Here is a 27,292-nt window from a genome sequence, read left to right as displayed (position 1 = left end):
TGAGGTGGCGGTAATTGCACAGGTGAGGTTTCTTGTAATCATGTGGCTGTTTTGACAGTGCCCATGATCTGAAAGGAAGGTCAATGTGAAGATTCTTTCCGCTTGGCATTCTGGCTGTTTCTTGAGAATGTCACAGCACCTGGGCAGACAGCTCATTAATGCAGGGAGAGACGCACTGACTCCTCGTCAGCCCCTCTGACCTGTTCGCTCTTCTTGTTCCCAGGACTATAATATCGATGAAGAAGCAGCGTTGCAGGCTGCGTTGGCACTCTCCCTCTCAGAGAACTGAAGGCGACTGCTGAGCAGCGGTGTGGATCATTTGCACAGGTCGCCTTTCCGCTAGGAGAGGTGTGACGCTTGTTAATCCCTCTGCATTCCCTAGAGATTAGGCAGCCCATCTCTGGTTAAATCACACCTTGTTTAATAAGGTGAAATCTTTCGTTGCACAATGAAATGGTGAGCGAGCATGATCTGGTGAGAGTGACACCGGCTGGATGGGAAGAGGCAAAGGCGACCTTACCAAATGTTTGGTTTTTCCAATTGGGCATTTCATATCCATATACGGAGTATATAGCTCTATATATTTATTATTAGATGCTTTTTGGCACCGTTGCTCCTCTTATTTGTTGCAGTTAATGGGTACATAAAACAATGATGCATTTTATGTAAAATGCCCTGGTTTTCAATTCTTATCCATGGGGTTTTTTTAAAGCGTTGAGCGTTTTTTAACCTCGTAAGAGTATTTATTGAAACGTTGGCCCTCCACCCTCCCAAGGGCATGAGCGGTCTGTTGCTCAGCTCTATTGCTGCTGCTCACGGAAAGCCAGAGGCAACGAAGCGCATTGGTCTAAATCTGGGAGCGAATCTGCTACTCTCGGATACCGCTATGACAGGTCTATTAAAAAGAGCTAGGTAGAAATGGGAAGGAATCCTGAACTGTCCTGCCACTGGCATTCTTTCACCTTCCTCATTTTGTACTGGCTTTTGTGATACTAGAGTTCTTGCATTTTTTCTACATTAATCGGTGTGAGACCTTTTCACGTTTTATAAAGCAAAAAAAGGCAGTTACTCTTCATATTGCAATATTTGTGTTTGACTAGGAACAATAGTATTTTTATGGAACCTTATTAAGAAAAAAGTTATATTTTTTAAACACATGCTGTGGATTCAAGAACTGGGGTGGGGTGGGGAACTGCTGGAACCTGAAATTGAGAGGGGGCTCTTTCCCATTTGCACCTGAGCAACAGAAAGGTTGCATTGTTTCATATTTATTTTTTGGGGTCAATTTTTATTTTTTATTTTTTATTTTATTTTTCAAATAAAGATGCTGATGTGCAGCCATGCTGGATCAGACATGTGACCCAAGCATGGGAGGGCGGTACTCGGAGTTACTCACCAGTCATTAACAGGGGGGTTGGTCAATGGATCAAGTCCACTTCTGAAAGAAAATAAAAACTGTGAATAAGCTACAAGCTGTGTGTGTCTCCAAGATGCAACGCCCTACAAGTTATTCAGCAGAGGGGGTGTTCTCTGGGGCAACAGCCCCATTAGCATTAGCATACCAAGGAGCGGGCCAGTTAGCGTCTTGACTCCAGGCTGTTCATTCACTTCTGTCGACATGGATGGGCTGTTTGGCTGGGACTGTGAGGGGGCTGATCTGGTCCTAGCTTGGCAGAGCTCAGTTCAGCAGTGGTCTGGTGTTTAGAAGTACATGCAGTACAGTGTGACAAGCAGACTGCCTTCCATTATTAGTACTAACTTTAGCACTCATGGACTTAAGAGACCTAATGTGTGTGAATATGGCGTCTATAGTGTGCAAATCCAGCCTCGGGCTGTGGCATGGAAACTGTGGTTAGGGACTCAGATTCTTGTCTCCTGTGGAGAAGGAAACCGATGCTCCTCAGCAGCCATCCAGAGATTGGTCGGGTCTCCGTGATCCCAGGGCAAAGATTTGGGAGCTCACCAGGAGTGACGCCGGTAGGATAATTTATAATAAACGTTGCGCCCCAGATTTTTTTTTCTGTTACAACTAATTTTACAGCATTAAATCGTATAAGGACATGACTGCAGAACTCTCCATTGGTGTGGAGTTAAACCCAGCATCTGGTGCTGGCCCTGTCTGAGACAGGACACAACTCAACAGGCCCTTTGTCTGAGGGCGTGGCAGGCCCTGAAATCAGATAGAGATCTGTTTGTAACCAGCTAGGTGGCTGAAACTTTGGCCTAGCTGCATGCATTCTTCTGGGGGGGCCAGGAGGCTGTCTGGGCATGCTCAGTTCCAGGCTCTTACTGTAGTGTAGAATCAGACCAGCTTAGTCTTTCTGCACTGTGAAGATCACTTCCTTGTTTGCTCCTTGGCCGCTGCGGGCGCCTCTCTGGGGATAGGGCAGATCTGACCAAAGGTTTGGGCCGAGCCTGTTTTTAAGGGAGTTGAAATTCATTTTGGAATAGTATGGCTAGCAAAGAATGCTGGGAAACAGACTGACTGGAGCAGGGTGTTCTCTCCATGGCAGGGAGACATGTCTCTTCAATTAATTTGTCCTGCCAGCACGGTTAGGAAGGAAGTGCTGGGAGTTTTGACAGTGTATTTCCCTGTCTAGTTTCTGCCCAAGTCTGTCCCTTAAACGTCATTGGTGACATTGCATTGACTGTCGTTCAATGGGTCTGTGTAGCACCGGTTTAAACCACCTCCTTGTACTGACTTGAGCCCTGACGTTCCTCACCTTAGATGCCAAGCCTCAGACTGATGCTGCACACAGCCCCTTTCTTCCCAGCCAAGGAGAACTGGCTGCTTGTCAGTGGGCCAGTTCCCATCCTTAACTGACCTCTGGGATCCCCACTGCTGGATCCTCCTTTCTGTAGGGACTGGCCATCCTACTCCCCAGCACAAAACAAACAAAACAAAGTTCCTGGCTGTTATCCACCAGCCCCTCTGTTGATGAGCTCTGGGGAAGAGCCCTGTGGGAGGCAGGGCAAAATCCATCTAGGACCATTTCATTTCTCGTCTGCTAAGAGACATCGTGTAACCTCCCTAGCTATAAACAAAACGGGTAAATCACGTATGGTCCTGCTTAGCAAGCTGGAACCCAGCACCCGCCTTTTCTAGGGAGCTGGGAGCTTTTCTCCTCCAGTGCCCTGGGAGGGGCAGTCCTGGTTAGGAACACAGCCCAGCAATAGATAACCTTGTCCACTCACAACCTGCTGTGAAATGTGAAGGGGCAAGATTCATCAGGTGCTGCGATTCGCTCATCCCGGGGTGTTTGGGTGATGCTGCACTTTCACATTCAGGGTGTTTCAAGCCAGAAGAGGCCGCTAGAACCTCTAGTCTGACCTATGTAACACAGGCCATTAAACTTGTCCAAGCACGAGGTGTGGTGGCTGGTGGCCATGTATTGGCCTCCTGGAAGGGGACCTTTCCTCCATCTATCTCGCTTTTCTTTAGCTGTTTTGCTTTCTGGCTCCGTGCCTGGTTCCTGTCCCTTCCCATCACAGTTAAAATTGGTCTCATCACTGGATCGCTTTTTTGTTCTCTCTTTGCTCTTTTATCCTGTGACCTTTGTTATTTGCCACCTGACCTGTCTTGAGTCCTTCCGCCTGCAGCAGTGCAGGAAGCTACCCTATAACCCCACCCAAGGGAAGGAGCATTGCAGCTTGCTGACCTGCCTGCTCTTGGTCTCCCAATATGGACACACTCTGCTACTAAAGTCCCTGGCTTAATGGTGGTCTAATCTCTGGCATACTGGTTGAAGGCCGTCTGGTGCTGTGGTACCTTGCGGAGGGATCTCCATCTCCAAACCCTTATTTATCACCCTTCGCACTAGCCAGCACGGTGAAACCTTCCTCCAGAAGAGCTGAGTGGCTCTGCTTGCTGCTGGATTTGCCCACTGACTCCTTTTTCCTTTGTTGCAAAGCAGCTGCCACCTCCCAGCATGCTAGAACGCCACCTACTTTGCACCTCACTTTGCTAGTCAGGGACCAATTGGCAGGCACCTAGCACTGGTGCATTCCCTCTTAGGGATGGGGTGCTCTGTTTGACGAAAGTACCACTTCGCACTGATGCCTGCAGACTCTCAGGGGGTACATGGCAGCTAGCTAATCTCATGGAGTTTGGGAGCTGGTTTGTGCAGGCCTTCCTTTCAGCATTGCTCTGGCTGCGAGATACTCACCATTGCTGCGAGCAGGTCCACGGCCATGATATTTTCAACATCTCAGTAGCTGCTTCGTTCCAAGCTTGAAGCTTAGTTTGTAAGTTGGTTACCCATCATCGTAGCTGAATGCAATTGCCTACTGCAAACCCAGGGACTGATGGAAACTGCCCCCACTCTCTGCCTTTGAATGTAAGATGAGATCAGACAGGGAAATTCCACAGTACGGTGCTGTTAACCTTGCATGTTTTGCTTCGCTTAGTTGGGATGGGTTGGGGAAGGAGGTTTTGTCTGTCTAGCCTTAAAACCCAGCCATGTGCCAGCAGGCTGTTTTGTCCTGGGTTTGAGTCTGTACTGCTGTAGGTGGAACATAAAGAGGGCAGCGGAAATATAATCCAGAGGGCTTTCCTTCTCAAACGAGAGCCTTCTACCTTTCACAGATCTCGTCTGTTCCCATTTCTCTTCCAGCAGCATTAAGCTGCAGAGCTTACATACCTTTAAAGTAGGTAAGCTTTAATAAACCTACCTAACTTTTCTACTCTTTTAATGTACTATATCGAATGGGGTACAGTTTTCCACTGGCTTTCAAGGCGTGGGGAGGGTGTCTCTGAATCTTGTCTTAATGTGAATTGTGTCTAACAGAACATGAGTTTTGGCAGGAGGAATATTTTACTTATGGCTTGAGGGTGGATGTGCCTGATCTCTGTTCAAAGTGGTGGCGCAGCACTGTGAAACGCAAACCTTGTACTGGGAACAGGAACAGCAATGAGTTAGCCAGTGTGATGAGGAAGAATCAGTACCCAGAAACCTTGTTAACTTTCTCTAGCCCTATCTCACCCCAACCTGCCCACTGACAAATTGCCTTAACTTTTCTGTTCCTCGCATGGAGTTTCTTCCTGTCTTTGTATTGTTTGCTGTCTTGTTATAATGAGCAGAATCCTCTAGGGGGAGCAACAATTACACACTTGCTAGGGGAAGCCTGTCTAGTGTACATCTTAAGCAGTGCATTTTGTCATTCCACTTGAGATGCCATTGGAAAAAGCTGAAGCCATGCGCATCTTACAATGAAATGTGTAAATGTCTCTGGAATGTGTGCTGTCATGCAAGAAATAGTCATGTGCTAATGTAGAAGTCTTGTTTGCCATAGGTTCAATTGCACTTTTAAGGCAGCAGGGATTAGTGGTTAGAGCAGGGACCTGAAAGCCAAGACACTCAAGTCTGCCTCTATTACTCCACTCACTAGCTGGGTGACCTGGGGCAAGTCGCTTAATCTTTGTGCCTCAGTTTCCCTACCTAAGCAATACCCACCTTAGGGATTATTTGGGAGGGGGATGCCCACCTCTGTAAGTGCTAGGGGATCCTCATATGAAAGGTGCTATAGAAATGTCACCTTTCAAAATCAGCCAAGTGTCAGCAAGCACAGTTCATTTTTCAGCTGTGTATTCGTTCAGATCTCTTTTCCTAAGCAATGTGGTGATGATTGTAAATCATTCACTCTGTGCTCAGAATAGCTGTTCGGTTCCAGCTGGCTAATCTGGACTTGCTAAACGAGGGAACTGTGCTGGAGCAAGGCCGTCTTTCAATGCGTGCTGGTGTGCAGTATACTATGTCGATATTTTCAGTGCAAATACCCAGAGATGCTATCAAGTACATGAATGTCAATGGCATATGGCTCTCAGACATGCAGCGCACCGCAGCCTGCAATAGAAAAGGGTTTTTTCATATGGGATAGCTTCATGGATGACACTGGGTTTGAGGCACCTTTCCTACCACAGGTGTCCTAAAGCTCTTCCTACTGGAGTGAGTGAAACACTGGCAGGTGCTGCAGCTGTTCTGCCCTCAGCAGTTCCCCAGATGTTGAGGGAGAAGCTGGCCAGGATTTTGGGGTTGTGGAAAAACTGTTCAAAGCAGATGGGCAGCAGCCGTCAGATATGGGCAGAAAGGCCCTTGATGGAATGTTTGAACCAAAGGTTGCTAACTGGGCACATCAAGTCACCGTGCGTTGTTCGGCTGAAAGAGCAGCTGCCGCTTGGGAGAATCTCCAGGGTGGGTGACTGAGGAACTCCCTGTGCAAGCACAGCATGTCTCAGCTGGTACTCAGCACAACGCTCAGGAGCCCAGCCCGTAGAAGGCCTGTGTATAAGTTCACTCATTCCCATTCTGGGTCCCTCTTAGCCTTTAAACACTGATCCATACCGAGTCTGTTCGTTGTGAATGTCTTCGCTTCTCACCCTGCTCACTCAAAATCCAGGCAGGGGAGGGAGTGGGTTGGCGTTCTTCAACCACACTGCGATCTAGGAGGTGTCTGCCTTCTAGTCCAGAAGCCATCCTCTCACAGGATTGCTTCATGTCCCACTGGGGCCTAAGAGAACTTTCAGCAGTGCCATTGACTTTGCATGGGACTCAGGCTCTCTTGAAAATTTTTCTCCACATTCCTAGTTTGAAGAGTGCAATTTTGGGGCTTAACCAAGGTGCTTCCCTGCACCCGTTATCCGAGTTTTAGGCTCACACTCTAGTAATACAGGGTTTTTCCACCTTAGTCTAAATAGTAACAGAAAATATTACAAAGCATGTTTGCTCCTGAGTGGCTAGCTGTCCCTCTCCCACCCGCTCACCCTGAGGAACCTGCAGTCATCCCTACAACACATGAGCAAAGGGCAAACACTTAGCAGAGACCAGCTGCTCAGAGGAGTTTCTTGAGTTGGGAGTTAGCTATGTGGGGCCGTCTGGGAGACATGAACAAAACCATATCCTCAGTGAGCCAGGGGCCTTTCTTCCTAGCTGGTCACTGCTCTTTTCCGCGGGGACAGGTACCTGGATTTCCTGAAGATTGTGGTACCTCCTTGCAATCTATGCTCTCTCCAGGAAGAAAGGAGTTGATACACCAGTGGGAAGGGTCTGGGTTCCCTGTTTATGCCAGTGCAGTATCCGGCTCACTCCCTCTGGCCTGTACTGTTGGGTCCCATGTATAAAGAGCTCATGCTGCCTTGTGAGCCCAGAAGAGGGGTAGGGGGTGGCATCCTGAGCAGGTTGCTGGCAAGGACCCCTTTCTGTTATATAAATAATGAATAGCAGCATTTATTGGCCCAAACTTTGCCCTGGAGATGGGGAACGGGAAGGTGCAACAGATGCTAAGAGAGGCAGCGTGGCTGTGTGGATAGACTTCTGGGGCTGGGAGTTGAGGCCTGAGTTCCATCCCTGGCTCTGCCACAGCCATCCTGTATTATCTTCAACAAGCCACTTCTCCATGCCTCAGTTTTCCCAGCTCTATAGCGGGGGCAATGATACCTGCTTTTGTAAAGCACTTTAAGGCCTATGGATGAAAAGCCCCATATATGTGCAAAGTGGATATTTACTATGCTCCTGTTACATCAGTTATGTGTAATAACGTAAACTAAAGGGGTTTACACTCAGAATTCCACCTGTCACAGCGAATCACAAGTCCTGATTCTGCTGGAGGTGTGGGACTGTTGGGGCCACAGTTCTGGGTGTCGGCAGAGGAGTCCCCCCTGTTGCGTGTTCTCTGTCGGGTTTGGCATTGGTGACGGTCATGCTATTCAATGTGGTGTTATGACTATTTTGCATATGAATAGAACTTTTAACGAGACATACTGTTTTTTGAAGAAAAATCAATGATGTATTTGTAGCAAACCATTTTTTCTCAATAAATGCAGTTTCATCCATTGGTGTCGGGCTGAAATCTCTTGGGACAAATTGGGTAACGGACAATGTCAGCTCAAGGGGACAGAAACACCCACACACACACTCAGTAGACCTTTAGTGGGTCTGCGTCCCCTCCCACACTCTTCATCCTCTCACTTACTTGTTTGAATCTCTTATTAACACAGTTATGTGCATGTCAAGGGGAGATGAGCACCATCCAGTCTAAATCTCAATGTATATGTAAGTGCTTCGCTCTGATACCTTACTGCTATCTACAGTTCGGTCCTCTGGGATATTCGTGGCTCTTCCTTTCTGCCCAGTGATGGGACTCCAGAATAGCAATTAGCAGCTAAGAGGAGGGGAGTAGAGAGCTGAATGAATTTTAGTATCATATGAACTCGTCTTTTTTTTTTTTTTTTTTTTATGGCCATTCCAGATGCTTTGAGCCTGCCCTTTGCATTGGATAAGTGTGGCTGATCCCCTCCAAGACACAACTACAAGTGTCTAACCTGTCTCCGCTCTGAAGCACCACGAGCTTGGAGCAGAAGCAGGTATACCAAGGCAACGCCCAGCGAGATAGGGCAACGAGTGCTGAATGGAATCAGCGTCTTTGTTTGGAAAGGGAGATGCTGAGTTGATCTTTATGACCTCGTCCACTGACTCATTAACTAGTGCTGAGCACTGTGGTGCCTGTCAAGTATCTGGCAGACAAAGTTTCATCATCCTCAATCTTGTATTTCCAGTGCCCTCTGCTAGATAGGCCTCTGTATCAAGTCTCCAACAATGCACTGACTGCTGCTTATCTGGCTGACGCAGAGCAGTTAAAACCTTATCTCTGGCTCAGCTCTGTCAACAGTGGATTTAAGTGTGGATTTAAAACAAAAACCCAAAGAAGGATGATCGTAACTACTGTCTTTCTTCAGAGCCTGCCTTTTGCTCCTCAAGTGGCCTAATTTGGCTGCACTGTTCATAACTGTTTTGCATCATTAGGTGAATTCCTCCATGCCTCATGCTTGCACAAGTATTGCTGAACTGTAGGAAAAGTCCGGTGACAGAATTCTGTACAGGGAATGCAGTTACAGCGAGCTCAGACAGCTTCCCTGCAAACACACTGAGCAGTTGGCCGTCAGGGCAAAAAGTGCCCCCTACTCCTAGTAACCCGGAATTTTGCACAAAGCGATGCACTTTCTGAGCCGACTGCTCCCAGCAATCCATTGCTGAAAACAAAGGGGCTGCTTTTTGACAGATGTGTGGAGCTCTGTAACCCTCTGCCAAAGCTCTAGGAAGTCTATTACTCTGTAATTAGCTTCTCCCTGCTGTTGTGAATGGACAGTGTAAGCAAGGGTGTGGCCGTGCCTTGGAAGATTGGGACAGGGTGGGAGGCTTCTGGCTTTGGGAATCCTGAGTATCTCCAAGGCCCTCGAAATTGAGATGGGGATTTTTTCCCCTTCCCATAGCCGTGCTGGGTGAGAGATGGGATTGGAAGTCGGGAACTTGGGTTGTATTTCCCACTCTGCCACTGACTTCCTGTGTAACCTCAGTCAAGTCACTTAACCTCTCAGGCCTAAATCTCTCAGGCCACATCCACACGGCAGGGGCACAGCTGCAGCATCATAGCATAGATGCTTCCTAAATCCGTGGCATCAGATTTTCCATCAATATAGTTAATCCACCTCTCCAAGAGACTGGAGCTAGGTTGACGGAGGAATTTGTCCATCAGCCCAGCCTCAGCTACGCTGGGGGTTAAGTTGACTTACTGTAGGCATGAAATTTCTCACAACCCAGAGCAACATGGCTAGATCCATCTAAGTTTTATGTATAAATCAGACCTTAAGAAGATGAAATGAAGAGGGTAATACCTCCTCGCCATCTTATAAAGTGCTTGAAGGGTTTTGGTGGTGAGCACTGCTGGAGACCCGAGTTCTCTAGCACTACTGCCTGGATGATGAAATGCCCGGTTCATTTTCCAGGCCATGTTTCTAGAGTCACTTACAAAGCTGCTAGATTTTTGCTGCCTTAGCTGCTAGGCTTTGTGGCTGGGAAGCAGCAGCCCCCTTCCAAGGTTACTGCTGAGCTCCTGTTCTCCGGAGCGCAAACCAGATGGGGCTTGAAAAGCACCTATAAATCTTAATTGTGAGCACCCGAGGGGGGAGAGGGATGTTTATCTTGCTTGATCCCCTTCCAATTTCTCAGGCTTTTAAAAATCCCAATTCTTGGAAAAATCCTTTGTAGAACATGATACTCTGAACCTTGTCCTGAGCAGGCCAGGTGCTGAGAGACTTCTGTGGTGTTCTCAGAGTGGGGGACCCTGCTTCCCTGGCTGGCTCAGGTGAATGGGAGCAGCACCTGTGCCCCAATCAGGGGAGAACGTCGCAAGCAGGATGAAATCTGCCTGCAGGGGTGGGAATGGAGAGTCCTGCCAGCCATGTACTCCCTGCACTGAGGAAGCGTTAATCTCAGGCCATTTAAATGCCTGATGATGATAAGCAGCATTAAACAGGCGTTAAGGTGCTTCCTACTGTCATTGCTCTTGGGCTACCCCCTCCTTTGTCTAGGATGGATCCTGGGCTAATTCAGTCTGCCATGTGGGGCCTCCTCCACCCACTGTCTGGGCTGCAAGGAGCCTGGGGTTTCCCCTTCTCAGTCTGGTGAGTTAAGCATGATCAGCCCCTTTGCCTCTGCTGCCTCAGTGTCTCACCTGCTGAAGCAGGGAGGGGCTGCGGAGCCTCCAGAATTAGCAGATGCCTTTGCAATGGCCTGGCCCAGTCTATGCTTCCAGAAATGGAGTATGGTGGGAAGAACTGTTTCAGCAGGCACGGCTTTGCCCCTGGGTGGATGGGACATCGTTTGATTTTAAATACTTCCAGGGGCCTGCTGTGATCAGCTATGGGGCAAAGCCATGCCAGCTGAGCCCTCTTTAACAACAGCACAGCCTCTCTCCTTAGCATTGACAGGGCCTCCTTCACAGATCTGGGGCCTGGAGCCTGCTGCGGGGTGTCTATCTGAGCTGGGTGGGGATGAGTGCAAGCAGTAAACACTGTTTCCTGACACAGCTTCAAGGAGCCCCCAGCCGCCTTTTGGCCAGGGTGCTGCTGTGCACCACTTTTGAGGCAATATCTGTGTTTAACTTTTATACCGTCCCTTGGCTTCTCAGCAGGAGGGTTACACCAGTTTGGGACCCCTTGCATGTGGGCAGATGGCGTGTGCGAGAGGTTGAGTGTGAAGCAGCCTAGCTTGCAGTAACTCTGAGTTTATTTAAATGCAGTGAGCTAGTCTAGAGGGCTAAATAGGACCGACTAAACCACTTCTAGCAATGGGATGGGGTCGTTGGGGGCTATCTTGGCTTTACCAATTTCAAAACTCCAGGAGGGGTTCTTTCCTGAGCATTACAGGACCTAGTTTGGCTATCCTGTGGAGAGCAAGGTTCTTGGGGTTTAAAGTACAGGACCAGAACTTGAAATCTGGGGGCTCTGTTCTGCTACGGACTTGCTGAGAGACATTTAACAGCACTGCCTTAGTTTCCCCTAGCTATAAAAGGGAGACGATTTCCTAACCTACAGGTGGTTTGTGAGCTTTTATTCACTAGTGTTTGCAAAAGGCTTGGAGAGTCTTGATAGAAAATGCTGTTGAAGGACAATTGGCTTATTAGCCTAAACCCTGCTCTGGTATTGGGGTGCCTGGTCTGGAACTATCAGGGAGCGTCCGATAGCTGTCTGACACCGAGCCATTGGCTGCTGGTGCATTTGAATCCTCCTGCTTCAGCAGCACAGTCTGGTGCCTCTGAACAGCACTATTTGATCCCCGTGGCTAGGTGCCTTGCAGTAAGCAGTTCTGCCGGCACTCCTGAGGAGTGGAAGGCCAAGTGCCGATCCCCTGGGGAGCATAGGGGCTGAGAGGAGCTAGGCATGCTCTGCACCCACTACTTTGGTGACCAGAGCTATTAACTGCTTGGTTACTGCCTGGGCTTAACCACTCTTTTCTCCAGCTCTGCTCTCCTTTCCAGCCCTTGGTTGCATGCTCTGAGCCTTTGCCAGCGCTCTGATGCCTGAAGTTCCCCCTCCTTTTCTTCACCTTGCTGCTGCCCAGTCCTCAGGCCCTTACTGGTCTCTGCTAGGCACCTCTTGTGATTCCCCACCATCTTCCAGTGCCTCCCCTTCTCCGGCTTTGACACCGCCGCTGCTTACCCCTTCCTCCCCATCCCCACACACTGTACACCTGCCTCTGTGGATGATGCATCTTCGGAGAACAGGGCTTAGTGCCAGGGCAGTTCCCGTCCCTTCAGTCTTGGCCAATATTTGCTGTGTGTGTCACTGTCATAAACACTTGTTTCCTGCTAATCCAATGGGTTTGGGGGGGTCTTTGCTCTGTTGGTTCAGAACCAGCCCTGGGCTCGCTGAAGGGTTTCTAGCCTAGATTCATGGCATGGGTTTTCACACACAGAGGGGGTGCTTTTGAGTCAGTGGCAAAAATCCTGCCCTGGGAGAAGGGCAGGCTGACCCAGGAGGGCTCGTCCAACTCCAAATTCCAGGCTCCAATTTCACTCCAGACCTGCAAGTGCTTGGCAGAGGCAGTTGTCAAAGCCTTGCTGGGCAGGAGAGGCCTGCAGGTGGGGTGTCTGTGTGTGTGGTTAAACATGGGCACTGCCACCACTGAGACAATGAGCAGCCTCTGCCTTCAGCTCAACAGGGGCATTTCTGTAGTGGTGGGGAAGCAGTTCCTTTGGGTACTCATCCCGTGTTTTATAGCTGCAATGACTGGTAGAGAAAATCTGGGCCACTGTAAAGGTAATGAACCATTTTCTCAAGGGCTAAGATAGACTGTTGCCTGAGCCTGAGGAGGAGCCAAAATTTACCCATGTACATTGCCAAAGAGCCACAGTAATAGGTCAGCAGCCCCCCATCAGGTCCCCCACCCCCTGCTCCCAGCGCCAACCAGCAGCTCCTTCGATCAGTGCCTCCCCTATCTCCCGATAACCTGTTCCGTGGCATGCAGGAGGCTCTGGAGGGGCAGGGGGAAGAGCGAGGGCACGGCAGGCTCAGGGGAGGGGTGGAGTGGGGGCAGAGCCAGGAGCTGAGCAGTGAGCACCCCCCGGCACACTGGAAAGTTGATGCCTGTAGCTCCAGCCCTGGAATCGGTTCCTGTACAAGGAGCTGTATGTGGCTCCAGGGCCCCAGACTGGCCACCCCTGATCTAGTCTGACCTGCATGACCCAGGCCCGATGTGAATGCTGTCGCAGAATGCATTAGCGAAACGTGCCAGACGCTATGGGGAGGAGGGTGGTGTAAGACCCTCTCTAAAATAGAAATTATGCCTGAATAAAAGCAATAAGCTCTGTCCCAGCCCTGGCTTCTCTTGCCGCCTGCTGTCCTATAACCTCGGAGAATGTGATTCTGATCTGCAACTGCAGCCATCACGGGTGCGTCAAATTCAGCTTTCGGATTTCACGAGAGGCTCATGTGTAAGAGGAGACAGGCTGGGAAGGCACAAAGACCCTGTTAGAACATAGATTATTTCTAGCTATTAGCAAGTGTGGCAGTAAGAATTCTGAGACCCCATGGCCAGGTGAGCAGGTGCACTGTCTGGGCTCTGATAACATTGAAGAATAACTCTTACCTAGCACTCTGCCACTTCAAAGTATTCTCCAAACATCCCCTTTGCCTCAGATCTCCCAGTGAGGAATGGTGGTTATCCTTGTTAGACAGATGAGGAAATTGAGACACAGGCGAAGTGACTGGCTCAAGGTCGCAAAGTGAGTGAGGGGCAGAGCTGAGATTAGACTCCAGTTCTTGGGTCCCAAGATGATCAGACCACCCTTCTTTGCTTGGGTGTGCATATCAGTACTTGTAACTCTCCCTCTCTAGGTCCTTCCATTAATGGGTGTGTCCTACACCACCCTCGGACAGTGGAGAAGTCTGATCTCAATTTTACAAGGGGGGGAAACTGAGGCACAGACCGTCTGTACTTGCATTATTTCTAATCCTTCCACCCCTGTGTGGTGCAGTGTGTAGGATGGGTTCAAACTTTGCTTTGCTGGCAGTGCCCAGGGAGGAGTGCAGAAGGACGAGTGGGGGGGGGGGACTGCTGGATTACTTTGGCAGGGTGGCCTGAGGAGGCCTATGTGTTTGAGACAGGGCTGGTGGGGGGGCTGTGTGATGGAGGGAGGTGAGGGTGCTGGGGTGAGGGTGGGGGTGGCTTGTGGCCCAGGTGTGGGCAAGTAGGAGGGACTGTATGTAGGGTGGGCTGTGCTGGGGAAGCAGGAGGGTGTTGGGTATGCATGTCAGTAGAAGGTTGGGGGAGGGGCTGTTTAGGGGGAGCAGGGTGGTGTACAGGGGTGCTGGAGGAGCCAGGGGAGTGTAGGGGGGTACTCTGGGTGCCCGGGGGAGAGTTCAGTGCTGTGTCGGAGGGAGCAAGGTAGCATAGAGAGGTGCTGGGAGGAGCAGGGATAGTGTAGGGTGTGTCCTGAGGGGGCCAGGGGACTGCTGGGGGGAAGTAGGGTGCGTGAATGGGGACACGCTGGGTGGCGTGTGTGATACTGGGGGAGCAGAGATGATATAGAGGGGGCATGGGGGATGGTTAGGGATGTGTAGGAGGATACTGAGGGAGAGCAAGAGCGGTTTAGGGGGAGTGCTGGGGGGAGCAGCGTGTGTGTGTTCTGGGTGCCCTGAGGGGAGCAGCCTGGAGTAGAGGGGTGCTGGGGGAGCCGGGGTAGTGTAGGGGGTACGCTGGGTGCTCTGGCAGGCTGGAGCTGTGTGGGGGGGTGCTGGGGAGAAGTAGGGTGTGTGAATCAGGACATGCTGGGTAGGGGGATACTGGGGGTAGGGACAAGCGAGGAGAGTGGGGGGAGGTTAGGGCTGGGTGTGGGGAGCAGAGGTCCTGTGGAGGGGAATGGAGGAGTAGGGAGCGGTTAGGGCGGGGTAAGGGAATATGGAGGGAGTAGAGGCTGGGGGGGTATGGAGGTGTGGGGGTGGTTAGGGTTGGGTAGCAGGGAGTGGGGGGAAGAGAGATAGAGAGATGAGGATAGAGGATAGAGAGAGAGAGATAGAGAGAGAGAGAGAGAGGGGAGCAGAGAGGGCAGGGAGGAGCGGGGGAGGGGAGGCGGGGAGGGCTGGAGTGGGGATACTGAGGGGCGGTTAGAGGGGTAGCGAGAGGCAGCTGGGGCGAGCGAGCAGCGCGCAGGTCGCCCCGCGCCACCTGTAGCGGGGGGCCCGGGGCCGGGACGGCCACCCTCGCCTGCGGTGGCCGGCGGGCGGCCATGCTAATGAGCCGGGCGCTATGGCACCTGCGGCGGTCGGGCAGAGCCGCGCCGCGCGCCGGCCAGCGTAGCGCCTTCCTGGTTGAAGAACCCTCAGCACGCGCTCCCAACTACGGGGCAGCTGGAGACGCGGCAGGTGAGGGGCCGGCACCCAGGGGAGCCCCGGCTCGGGACCCGTCGGGGTCGCCGGGCTGTGACTGCCGGTCGCCTCGCCGCCCGCGCCCTGCGGCGGGGCACCAGCCGGGCGGGCTCCCTCCGTGCTCCCGGGCGCGGGGCTGGCGGCCGGTCTGCCCTGGCGCGGGGCGGAGGAACCAGCTTCGCCGAGGGCGTGCCGCTCCCCTGCGCCCCGCACAGGGCAGGGGCGGCTCGGGGGGCTGCGGGGCGTAGCTTTGGCGGCTGCTTCCGGCCGCCGTGATTCGGGGGTCCGGCTGCAAAGTAACCCAGCTTCCTTCTGCAGGCGGGGCCCTTCGCCGGGGGGCTGCCCCAGTGGGACCCCCGAGAGAAGCGGAGCGGGCAGCACTTCTCGTGCAAACCGGGCTGGGGGGCGGGCGGTGTCCGGGTTCCTGGAGACCAGGGGGGCAGGCGGTGCAGCCTGGATTGTCGCTGCCGCTGGGGCACTGGGGTGACACCTCTAATACTGGGGGCTTCAGGCAGGGGGACCCTAATCCAGCTCTGTCCATAGACCCACTGCTGTCATCTCCCCCGAGTCCAGCAGGAGGGGGGCCCGGGAGTATTTCCAACAGGCTACTTGGCCCTGGAGCACCCAGTGCTCTGTTATGTCATCTGCACTGGAGAGGGGTCAGAAATCTCCCCAGGACCGAGGCACAAGGGCGTGTTGTGATTAACTTCCCTCTTGGACCTCCTGGAAAGTCCAGCGCCCTCCACTGAGCACTGTGACGGGCCTGATTCACCCGTAGATAGATGGCCTGGGCCATCCTCCCAGCACGGGCCCCTAGGCTGGGGTAGAATGCCACCAGATGGGAGCCTTCGCGACTGCTCAAGCCAGTTTCGCTCACAGGTCCAGGACTTAGGAGACTGCAGCAGTGGCAGCAGGAAAGGTGGCCTGTTTCCATCAGGTGGAACAAGGCTCTGTCTGGCTGCAGGAAGGCTTCCCATCCCTAGAAAAGGGGAATGGTGGGGGTTAGATTGGTGGAAGTGGGAGCTAGCGGGGAGTGCTGGGGCCAGCCCAGCATCCCAGGCCCCAGACTGTAAATAGCACTGCCCCAATAGCAGCCCCTGCCCCAAACCGTTCCCCGGCTTTTCTCCATACGGTGTGTAAGGTCTGAGCAAAACAAACCCGCAGGAGGTGGGGGAGTTGGCGTGACCATGGTGCAGGGACTGGTGTGTGCACAGTGAGTAGGCGGAAAGGACTTTGGTTAATGGACACAAGCGAACTGGCCTTCAGTTCTCATCTGCCTTGCTATTCTCACTGGTGCACAGCTCCTGGCTACGAGTGTACACAGGGCATGGGTGTGGGAGTTAATAGGCATCATCACGGTTTCATGTTCACCTGCCTCTTGCTTCTCTCCAGAAATCAATGGCGCATGCCACTCCTGTGGGGGGCTGGTCATCCCCATCCTCATCCCGAATGACAGTGCCCCTTTCACGCCCTGGGACAGCAGCTCCATCCTCGCCCACTTCTCCTTGCCTCTCCCACTGGGTGGTGATGCCAAAAGGACTCCCAGCACAAGCCCCCACAACCTGGACATCAGCCTGGTGGACACGTTAACGGGCCGAGCCCTGGGCACCCCTCTCAAAGACAACCAGAACAATCTCAACCTGCCACCTGTCCTCAGCCTGCCCCCAAGGAGGCCATCCGACCCGGGGAGCCCAGCAGAGCGGGACAGGGGAGTCCAGGACAAACTGCAAGGGGCACGGGGCAGGGCAGCTGAGCCGTTGGAGAGATTTGAGTGCTTTGACTGCCACAAGTCCTACCACACCTTCTCCGGGCTGGCCAAACACCTCCAGCAGCGCTGCGTGCTGCAGGCCAGGAAGTATTTCAACTGCAAGTACTGTGACAAGGAGTACGGGAGCCTAGGGGCGCTCAAGATGCACATCCGTACCCACACGCTGCCCTGCGTCTGCAAGATCTGCGGCAAAGCCTTCTCCAGGCCTTGGCTGCTCCAGGGACATATCCGAACGCACACAGGTGGGCTGCAGCGCCGAGCGGGGCGAGTCCTCGGGGCAACAGCGCAGGGGCTGCCCAGGCAGGGAAGTGCCTTTAATGTGCTTACAGGGCTCTGCTTGGCCAGTCATTTTGCACAGCTGCCGGCGCAAGCTGGTCGAGGTGGCTTGCAGGTGCATAGCGGGCGGTAGTGGAGGCAGGCTGGGAGAAAATGTCTAATCTGCTATTGGATAAGCCTTTCAATGTGGCACTCACAGAACAGCCTGTCAGGCCCAGTTTGGTTCAAAATGCTTGTATTATGTACGGCGATTTTTTGCAGACCCCAAGAGTAAAGAGGCATTGTATTTGTATCCCAGGAGCACTAAAGGCTCCGTTTAGATCAGGGTGAGTCTTTGGCATTAGGTACGGTACAGATACCCAGGATACCGCGATCCTGCCTTGAGGAGTTTACAGGCCAAGGGCTCGTCTTAGGACACCTGAGCTCTCACTGCTTGCTCCAGGACCACAGTTGATGAGTTGTTGTAATCTGAGCGGCTGCATCCCCACTGGAGCTTCAACTCCCCGTTGGTGGTAGCCCAGCTTGGTGGAGTTTAAAGTGTGGACGAGAGTCAGGGGAAGGGCAACCTTTGAGTTTGAGCTCCAGCCAACAGTGCAAAGACCAGCCTGTAGGCATCCCGCACAGACTTTACCTCAGGGGTCTCCAACCAGACTGAAAGGTGCCCACAGGTGCCATGGCACCCAAGTGTGCCCACATACTGGCCAGTGGATGAGCATCCACCGAAATGCCGCCTACATGCATCCAGAAGCATCGTCACCGAAGTGCTGCCAATTATCTGGATGATGCTGCTTGTCAGTGGTATTTCGGCAGCGACGCCTATTGACGTTGCCGCTTGGCGGCATTTCAGCGGATGCTCGTCTGCCACCACAGTCCTCCGTGGCTCGTCCTCTGGCGCCCACCAGACGAAAAAGGTTGGGGACCACTGCTTTACCTTTGTGCACGCAAATAGTCCCACTAGCTTCAGTGGCTCTGCTGCATTACAGGAAATTAGACAAGTGCATAAATCATGCCAGGTGCTTGGATAGGGTGACCAGATGTCCCGATTTTATAGGGACAGTCCCAGTATTTGGGGATCTTTCTTATATAGGCTCCTATTACCCCCCACCCCATCCTGGTTTTTCACACTTGCTGTCTGATCAGCCTAGTCTCCGAAGAAGAATCTATGGGCCCTGTGTTGCTCTTTGTTTGCCCTTTGCATTTCTATTTGTTTGGACAATGCAAACTCAGTAAACTTAGTTTTCCCTCTGTGAGTTTCAATTTCAGACTCCCGGTGCTGTAATGTCTGTCTTACAGACGCTGCAGATGAATGTTTAAAAACAACTGTTTTCATGGGAATGAATTTTTTTGAAGTATGGAAGTCTTGCTCTGCTGGGCTTAGGTTTCATAAAAGCTGATTTTAGCAAAACTAATATTTTTGGCACCATTTAACTTGATTGTGTCCCTTTAGTAGAAATGTTTGCAGTATTTCCTACCTAGTCGCTTAGAAATTGGGTAACTCAGGTCAAATTGACTAGCAACGAAGTAACCAAAAATCAGACTGACGAGTCTTGTTCCATTATGCCAGATGAGAACAACATCCAGAGCAAATGCAACTAGTGAGAAGTAAATGATCTAAAGAGAATTCTTCCAGTTTTAATAACCTTAGGTATTACAGATTAGGAGAAGGGAGGGGAAATTCCACTATCCTTTTAAAAAGATGTGCTCTAATCCATCCAGATTAGCCCTAATGCCATTTACTCATGGTGTGTTTATTGTAAGATTGTTGTGGAGCCTCACAGTCTTGGTTTGTCCCCTCGTGGCTCACTTCCTATGGCCTTGGGCATGTTGCCTCTTTGTGCCTCAGTTTCCCCATTGTGAAACATGAGTAATACTCAACCTATCTCCAGGTGGGTTGTGAGGATTAGTTAGTGCTGATAAAGTGCTTTGAAGATTTCAGTGCTGTCAGCAAAGAGAGTGGCAGAAGAGCATTGATCTAGTACATTTCTTCTGCTTAAACAATCTCTTGCCAGGCTTGCTGTTGTGGGAAGGTTCCTCTTGTAATCGGATGTGCTCGTGTCATGTAGGCCGAGAAATCCAGTTACAAAGCTGGTTGTTCCAAAGTGGGAGACTTGCGATTTTTCCCCTCCCTGCACGCCTAAAATAGAGGTGGTAAACAGGAAACAAAATACAAGTGCCTGATACACATATCCCATGCACTAACCTAGCCCAGAACTGTGCACTGCAACAGTGCTCCTGCAGAGGATGTGCGATAACCTGGTGTTTGTCTCCCCGCATATCTCAGTTGCAAACATCCAAGAGAGGCTGGGGGAGGGCTGGAGGCTGACTCACCAGTGTCCCTTTAAGCAGACAGCAGATTGGACATGGGTTGGCAATATGATCCGATTGCAAAGAAAAAGCTAACGTGACTTTTGGGCTCCGGAGAAGGGCCAGTCCTGGTTCCTTTGCACAGGGCTCTGGGCACAGCACCTGGAATATTGCCCCTGGTTCTGGGCACCAGGATCACAGGAAGATATGGACAAATTGCAGGGAGTTCTGAGAAGAGTGACCGATCTGTGGCTTGGCAGGATTGATTTACAAAGAAAGACTGAAAAAGCTGCAGGCATCTAGCTTGGCTAAGCAGCACCTAAGGGTGGGAGCAGAGGGAGTGAAGGGCTACTCAGTGAGGTATATAGAGGGATAACAAAGAGTGGTAGTGGGGTGGATTAGGCTGAAGCAGGGCAAACCTGGCAGTGAGCTGCGCAATATTCTCCCCAGGAGAGTGTTATAAGCCCCATGGCTGGCAGATGGTGCTGGGAGGGGAATGATCTGGGCCTGGCCCTGGGGAGAGAATCTGATGGGGCTTTTCCATGTCCAACATCTATGATTTGACAGGGAATCCTTTGATTGTGAATTTCAAACCAAACTGTTTGGCATGGGCTGGCTTCTGCAGCAGAGGCTGAGGGTGGCTGGGAAGAGTCACCAGGCTTGGCTTGGAGGGAATGCAAAATCCTGACTCCCGAGGGTGCTGTGTCCCACCCCTGCTGCTACTATATGCTCAGGTGAAGGGCTTCCAGCTGTGGAGTCCATGTTCCCTCTGCTGCCCCCACGGTGGAGCACTTCTGAAATTTACTTGTGCAGTCAGCTGCTGGAAATGAGATTCCAGGTCTCTTGGGCTGTCTGTCCACCTGGCTCAGTCTCATCTCTTTCTTCCAGCTGTAAAGACCCCTTCTGCACGGTAGGGAAGCGGAGCGTTCCCCTGGTTACAACGTGCAGCGGATGCTCACATTGTTCCCTCTGTCTTGCTCCCTGGAAACCCCTTAACCCACCTGAGCGCCTAACAACCTGTGACGATTGCCTGCCATTTGGCCTGGCCACTGCACCCCACTGATTGCAAGGAGGAGCCAGGATAGGAGAGTTGTGTGGAACTTACTGCTATTTCTGGGACCCCAGGCTGCTTGGATCTCAAAGGAGAACCGTACAAACCAGTCTAGATGTGGGACTGGTCCCACTCCCTGACCCAGCCAAGCCAAGATTGTGCCCAGTGCCTTGTCCAGTGGGAGCTGCTTGCATGGGGGTGGTTTTCTCTGACCATGTTGCCTTTGCTCCCCCCAGGTGAAAAGCCCTACAGTTGCTCGCACTGCAGCCGCGCCTTCGCCGACCGCTCCAACCTCCGCGCCCACCTGCAGACGCACTCGGACATCAAGAAGTACCAGTGCCAGGGCTGCTCCAAAACCTTCTCCCGGATGTCTCTGCTCTCCCGGCACGAGGAGGCTGGCTGCTGCCCTGCATCCTGACGCCCACTGCCCATGGCTGCACCAAGCAGTTGGAATGAGGAAACCCGCTGTAGGCCTGGGTGTCTCCATGGGAGCTTCCGGCATCCCGCCATGCTGTGGAGGGTGCGGGTGGACGTGTGCTAGCATGGGAGAAGGCTCCAGTTCCTGGTGATGGTGGAGCTCTTTGTGTCTTCAGCTGAATGGCACCAGCTCTGCAGAGGGTGGTGCGTCAGGCCTGGCAAACTCATTGCAGGAATGACTTGGTTCTCTCTCCATGCAGGCAATGCTCTTCAGTGTGCGGGTGAGGAAGAGGAGTGGAGACTGCGTTCCAGGCTAGCTTTGAGCTCCTTGCACTGAGCTCTGGCTCTCTAGGGGTGAACTGGATCACCCTCAAAGCTCCATGCATCCACTCTGCTCACATGCCTGGAAGGACGTTTGTCTGCACCCGTTCAGCTGGGCTGCCCGAACGGTGCTTCAAGCAGCACCATGCCGGAGGAACAGCCTCTCGTCATTTCTGCCCCCTCCCATCCTTTGCATCCGAGAGTCTCCACCTCCCTCATTAGGGGCTGGGCGGTCAAATGCAATGCGCTGTCCTGTCACCCGCAGCTGGTGGGAGCTGTCCCTTCCCCGCCTGCATGCTGCCACTGCTCTGGTGCTGCCGTGTGGGATCTGTCGTCGCATGTGGGCTCAGTTTGATTGCCTGGTGTCTAATAAAAAGTAAAACTGGGAGCCTGCAAAGTGAACTTGTCTTATTGCCCAGTGAGAGCACAGGGCCAGCGAAGTCTCACTGCCAGGGCGCAGGCTGCTTCCTGCTCCATCTCGGTGACACGTCCTCCTAGTGCTCCTCCCCAGCCTCAGCACTTATCCGCTCGAGGTTATTTGTATTGCAGTAGCACCCAGAGCCCTGGCAAGGGCCAGGATCCCAGCGTGGTAGGTGTTGTACAAACACAGAACAAAAAGTGGTCCCTGCCCCCAATGAGCTTACAGTCTTCAGCCTAAGACAAGGGGCAATGGAGGATAGAGACGGAGAATAGAAGAACCAGTGAGACACCATTGGTTGGCAGAGGTCTCCAGGCCTGTGTGTAATCATAGCAGAGGGACTGCTTCTGAGCTGTTTGGCTTTCAGATGCTCCCTTACCTCCTTCCCAGGCATTTGCTTCTCCTCGCTCATGGCGCAGGTCACCCACCTTCACCACTTGGACACTGACGCGTCCTCCAGCCCCAAAACATACTCTGGGTCTTGCATTGTTAGCCGTTGCTGGAAGGACAGCGCCTGGGTCTGAAATCTCTGCTGTTTGTCTAGGTTTTTTTGATTTTAAGGACCTTGTTTATGTAGGCCCTACTGCCAGTGCGTCATGCAACCCCTGCTGTTGCATCAGTGGCAGTCATGCTGCATTCACAGCTGTGCTCGGAGGTAGCACTAGAGCTGTGGGCCCCATATCTCCTCATTGCCTACCTCAGTGCCCTCTGGTCCCAGCCATAGCCAACCTAGCACCCCACCTCTACCATGATGAGGGAGGGGCTCACTCCCTTGTACCTCTTTTTGTGCCTAGAGGGCCAGATTTCCAAGGGCTCAGTGCCCACAACCAGCCCCATCTTTCCAAGCTGCTCTGCTCTTGTCCCGATTCTTTTATAGCCAGATCTGTCTGGGAGCTTCTGCACCCAGAGCTGTCTTGAAAAATGTGCCCTGAACCTTCAGTATTCTCTGATCTTTTCTTGGAAAGAAATCCTAAAGCCAGGAGCGCTGGAGAAGCCCCTCAAAGGGACTGGGGCTGAGGCTCTTCCTTTTCGATCAATTTTCCTCTTTCCCTCAGACTTGAACACATGAGCCCTTCCCTGGGGGAGGAGCGAGGGAATGATCAGGTGTAAATTCTTCAGCTAAACTCTCAGCATTCCAGAGGGGCTGTCAGGAGCCAGCTATCCTGAGTATAAATTGGTATAAAAGTTTACCGACCTGGAGAGGGAGAATGAGTCCTAGGCCATAGCTACATTAGACATTTCAAAGCGCTGCCCCGGCAGCGCTGCGGGAGCGCTGCCGGGGCAGCGCTTTGAAGTGTGAGTGTAGTCAAAGCCGCGCTGGGAGAGAGCTCTCCCAGCGCTGCTTGTAAACCACATCCCTTACGGGCGTAGCGTGCAGCGCTGGGAGCCGCGTTCCCAGCGCTGCCGCCCTGATTACACTGACACTTTACAGCGCTGCATCTTGCAGCGCTCAGGGGGGTGTTTTTTCACACCCCTGAGCGTGAAAGTTGCAGCGCTGTAAAGTGCCAGTGTAGCCATGGCCCTAGGCAGGGAGGGATTTGCTGCAACTCTGCACCAGGGATGGCACGTGGAGTCTGAATACATTATATTGTTTTGCCCTATTCAGTGTTATGTCTTCATCTCTTAATTTTTTAAACAGGAAGCAGAGGGCCTGGATAGGGAATCTTTCTCCAACTGTAATGCATATGCAACTGGCAAACTTTCCAGTGTGGTATGAGTGCGCAATAATGGAAAATGGATGATTTGCTTTTAAAAAATGGTTCTCCCTCATTTGAAGATGGTGATATGTGCACCCTTCTATGTCCCTACATTTGTGGGGGTGTCTGTGTGTTTTTCTCCTTGTCGGTAGTGATCGGTATCCTGGAGCGATGCACCGCCCTGTCTGCGTCCCTCTGTCAGTGTGTCCTCCCCCACTTCCCATCTGTCTGTCCCCTTCCATTAGGCATAGGGTTGCCAATTTAGGTTGGACGTCTTCCTTGGAGATTTCATCTCAGGACATAATATTTAAGAACAGATTTAATTTTAAGTCCCGGAGACTCCAGAGCAATCCTGGAGGGCTGGCAACGCTACTAGGCTCTAGGTGTCTGTCCCTCTCACTGCCTGAGTCTCCCTCTTTGTCGGTGTGTCTGTCCTCCTCCCTCTGTGGGTCCCGATGGCTGCCCCCGACCCTATCTCCTCCCCTCCCTGCCCGCGTCCCTGCCGGCGCGGCGCCCCCCGCTGCCCGGCGCGGGGGTGGCAGGCCGGGGACGAGAGGCCCTGACAGCCTGGGCCGGCAGGAGGAAGCGCAGGGTGATGGCGCTGAGCCCCCCCGAGAGCCAGCCGGGCCTGGAGCCCCAGAGCAGGAGGGTGACAAGGACCCAGTACCCATCAACCACCAGCAGCTGCGGAGCCTGGAGCCCGAGCCGGGCGGGATCCCGCTGCACTCGCCATGGACCTTCTGGCTGGACAAGTGAGTGCGGGGCTGCGGCCGGGGCCCAGAGACCCTCCGCGATACCCCCCCGAGGCCATGTCCACGCGGGTAGTATAAATAGACGCAGGGGTATTGGTTTTTGCTGATCACTGAATGTAACTTGGGCGGGCAGGGCTCTCAAATATCAGATTCCTGGCCCTGTTTGCTTTCCTCCCAAGCTGCATGCACCCCTCTGCCCTGCCCCAAACAAGCGGCTGCCACAGTTGCTGCTCACTCTCTGGGGCTGGATGAAGGCAGAGACCCTATATTGCCACTCAGGGTCCCAGCTCCTGGAGTCAGGATTGCACCACAGTCTCAGTTTCATTTTTTTAAGAAGTGTCTCACCCGTGTGGCTGCAAAGAAAAGCTTGAAACTGGGGGTAATGAAAGCTGCGATGTCTGCCTGTGTCTGCAGAGAGCCTGAAACAATAGCTCTGAGAGCTGCTGACTGCCCTGTGCATCTCAGTGGGTGTTCACACCAAGTCCTGCTGCTCCAGCTCTACCCCAGCAGAGGACTCTCCATGGGTCAGTGGGTCATGGCAGCAGGCTCTGCCCACCCTCTAGCAGATACATCTTGACTGCTGGGGTATGTACTGGGCCTCCCCTGCTGTTCCTCTTGCCTCTCTGATGATGTGCAGGGGACCCCCTGCTGCTGCTGCTTCTGTGGGGCAAGGGGGCCACGTGCTACTGCCCCGCTGTGTCTGGGAGCGAAGGGAGCGGTGACTCCTGCCATGGCCACTCCAGTGGGGGTTGGGCTGTGGGGCAGGGGCAGCGACGGAGACCTACACTGTGTGCGTGGGGCCCCTCGCCCCATTTGTGGCCCCATGCATTTAGTGTCCTTCAGCAGCTCCTCGCATCCTGCTCAGTCAGGGCAGCATGATGCAGGGCTGCAGCCCTGTGGGATTTCAGGGGGGCTGTGCGGAAGCTGCATGTGGGAATGCCCCCTCCCTTGCTGGGTCTTAGAGAGGAGAAGGCGTTTGGTCTGGCTCTGGAAGTTACCTATCTACCCCTTGAGCAGGTCAGGGCAAGCTTCCCCCCTTCTCCCCAGGAGCTAGGGAGAGCGAATCTCTGTATCCCTGTTCCTAGCCTGTCTGCCTGCTCCCCCTCTTCCCTGGTGTAGCTGTAAGCTCTGCAGGGCAGGGAGGTGGCTTGTGTTGGACACAGCTGATCATGCTGTCAGTGCTGATCGCAGGCGGTTTTGGAGCCCTGTGCAGCTGGTTAAACTTCCAGGCTCCTGGTGATCCTAGTCAAAAATTTCCCCAAGCCAACGGCTCGTGGGGCTGATGTGGTTATGGTGCAGTTTCATAGTCAAAGGGCCCATAAGCAAGTCATGTGGCCAGCATCATGTGCACCCACCTCTGCCTGCCCCTAACCCGATGGATCAGGTCTCTATTTTGCAGCTGGATGAACTGGAGGTGGCCTTGCAGTATGAGGTGGACAGCACCTTCAAGCTGCTGCAGGTGGATGATCTGAGCCAGGCAAGCCACCGCCCAAGCGCTGGGAAGAGCAGGGGCCCAGGTTACGTCATTTCAGCACAGACAGCAATGGGCTGGGCACTGCATACAATGTGCAGCAGAAGTCCCTGCCCCAAAGGGCATGCAGTGCCAGAGAGGTGTCTTCCCCGCGGCCCTGCACACATCAGAGATCTCAGCTACCCATCCCTAGCTGTGTGTGTGTGGCTAGATGAGATTTTAGTGTGGGGGGAAGTTGCTTCTGTATTTTCACAGGCCTGGACTGCTCCCTGCCCTGTTCACTCTGCTGGTGGCAGAGAACAGGTTTGAGACCTGCCCAATACCAGCTGTGGAGAACATTTAAAAGCTGAATGGGCAGTTTGTCTCCAGGGGCCTGTTCCGCGTGCAGCCAGGGCCTGGGCACTAGGTGCTGTACAGACTCTTCAAAGGGCAAACCCTGCCCCAAGGAGCCTCTAAGCGCCATGAGAAAGGGAACTCAGGGCTGCAGGGAGGGGACACAGGCAGCAGTGAAACAGGCTCAGCTTGGGGCCATGTCATCATGGGATGCTTCTTGGTTCAGAACCCTGCGCCCCCCTATCGTGGCTATGTATAGCTCCTTGTGAAAGAGCCTGCATGTTTCCTTAGTGGAGATGGCAGCGTGTTTGGGTGAGCAGCGGGGGGCTGCTGACGTCACCTTCCTGGCCCAGCAGAAAGGCAAAGCAGAGCTAATATTTATATTTTGGGCACCAGAGGGCTTGAGTGGGGGTTATAAATAGAGCCCCGAGGCCTAAAGGAAGCTATATTGTGAATTGTCTTCTATTTCCAGAGCCCAATGTCTAAATATGTCCATTGCACCTGTCACCAAGCGGGGCAGTGGGGGAAAGAATCTTACAGGCTCTAAAATAAGCCCGAATGTTTTCCCTTCTCCTAACGGTGCATGGAAAATACGTATAAATATATCACCGGGCTGGGGGGAGCGGAGCAGTCGGGGGCTCTGGCAGCCAGCCAGCCCTGGGCGCAACGAGGGAGAGCGGCATCGGAATGAATGAATGAGATTTTCCACTCTGCAGTGGTTAGGCTGCAGCTGTAAACAGCACGAGGGGCCCTCTCCCCTGACCATCTCTGGACTTCCTGCACCCCTAGCCCGTCCTCCCCTCAGGGCCTCTGGAGCCCCACTCCCCCTGCTCTGTTCCCCTCTATTGCCTGTTTCCTCTGGGCTATCTGCCCTCCACCCCGAACTGCTGGACCCCTTACTTCCCTCAGGGCTTGGGAAGGCAGGGCCTAGCTGGGCCATGCGAGTCAGCACCTCTGCACTTCCCTCCAAGAGGACAAAATCCATCATCCTGGGGGTTTCCTCTTCTTTTGCAGAGGCTGAGTGGGAAACGCTGGGCCTGTGCCAGCCGGCCGAGCATTGCCTGGGACCAAGCCAGGGGAGCACCAGAGCCCACAGACCGAAAAAGTTACCGGAGCCCATTGCTGCAGGAGCCATAGTGCCTGTGCTCAGCACTTTATACCTTCTTCCTCGTCAGTGAGCCCACTCTGGGGAAACTGAGGCACAGCCAGGCCTCAGAAAGGGCACAGCAGCTGGGCTGGGACTAGGAGCCAGGAATCTCCTCTGCTGCTCCTTCTCCGTCCAGCC

The 27,292-nt window shown here is 53.0% G+C and overlaps 3 protein-coding genes across 7 annotated transcripts in view; 2 read left to right on the top strand and 1 right to left on the bottom strand.

Moving 5' to 3' along the window:
- RNF166 (ring finger protein 166) overlaps positions 1-16,611 on the top strand; it is a 31,339-nt gene extending 14,728 nt beyond the window's left edge. For 2 of the 4 annotated variants that reach the window (XM_032764275.2, XM_032764276.2), the window contains exon 6: positions 224-7,828. In XM_032764275.2, the coding sequence (XP_032620166.1) occupies positions 224-289 (66 nt within the window). In that variant the 3' untranslated portion in view covers positions 290-7,828. Of the gene's footprint in view, positions 1-223; positions 7,829-16,591 lie in introns of those variants that run through there. The other 2 variants (XR_004371539.2, XR_004371538.2) reach the window with 2 other exon arrangements.
- The window catches only part of CTU2 (cytosolic thiouridylase subunit 2), a 65,974-nt gene that overhangs the window by 29,447 nt on the left and 9,235 nt on the right, over positions 1-27,292 (bottom strand). The gene's annotated exons all lie outside the window — the stretch shown is intronic.
- SNAI3 (snail family transcriptional repressor 3) lies at positions 15,061-21,722 on the top strand. Its single transcript, XM_075073848.1, has 3 exons — positions 15,061-15,196; positions 16,592-17,209; positions 20,835-21,722. The coding sequence occupies exons 1-3, from the start codon at positions 15,061-15,063 to the stop codon at positions 21,014-21,016; spliced, it is 936 nt and encodes a 311-aa protein (XP_074929949.1). The 3' UTR covers positions 21,017-21,722.

This window comes from Chelonoidis abingdonii, chromosome 19, assembly GCF_003597395.2.
Source record: "Chelonoidis abingdonii isolate Lonesome George chromosome 19, CheloAbing_2.0, whole genome shotgun sequence".
Classification (NCBI taxonomy): Eukaryota; Metazoa; Chordata; order Testudines; family Testudinidae; genus Chelonoidis; species Chelonoidis abingdonii.
The sequence above is the reverse complement of the archived record's forward strand: the minus strand, read 5'-3'. Positions and strand labels throughout refer to the sequence as shown.

Bases quoted from the DNA above. Each gene is read 5' to 3' on its own strand.
- SNAI3 (XM_075073848.1), top strand. From the start codon at position 15,061: ATGCTAATGAGCCGGGCGCTATGGCACCTGCGGCGGTCGGGCAGAGCC. The intron at 15,197-16,591 runs GTGAGGGGCCGG...GCTTCTCTCCAG, and splicing joins GGCAGCTGGAGACGCGGCAG to AAATCAATGGCGCATGCCAC. The intron at 17,210-20,834 runs GTGGGCTGCAGC...TGCTCCCCCCAG, and splicing joins ACATATCCGAACGCACACAG to GTGAAAAGCCCTACAGTTGC.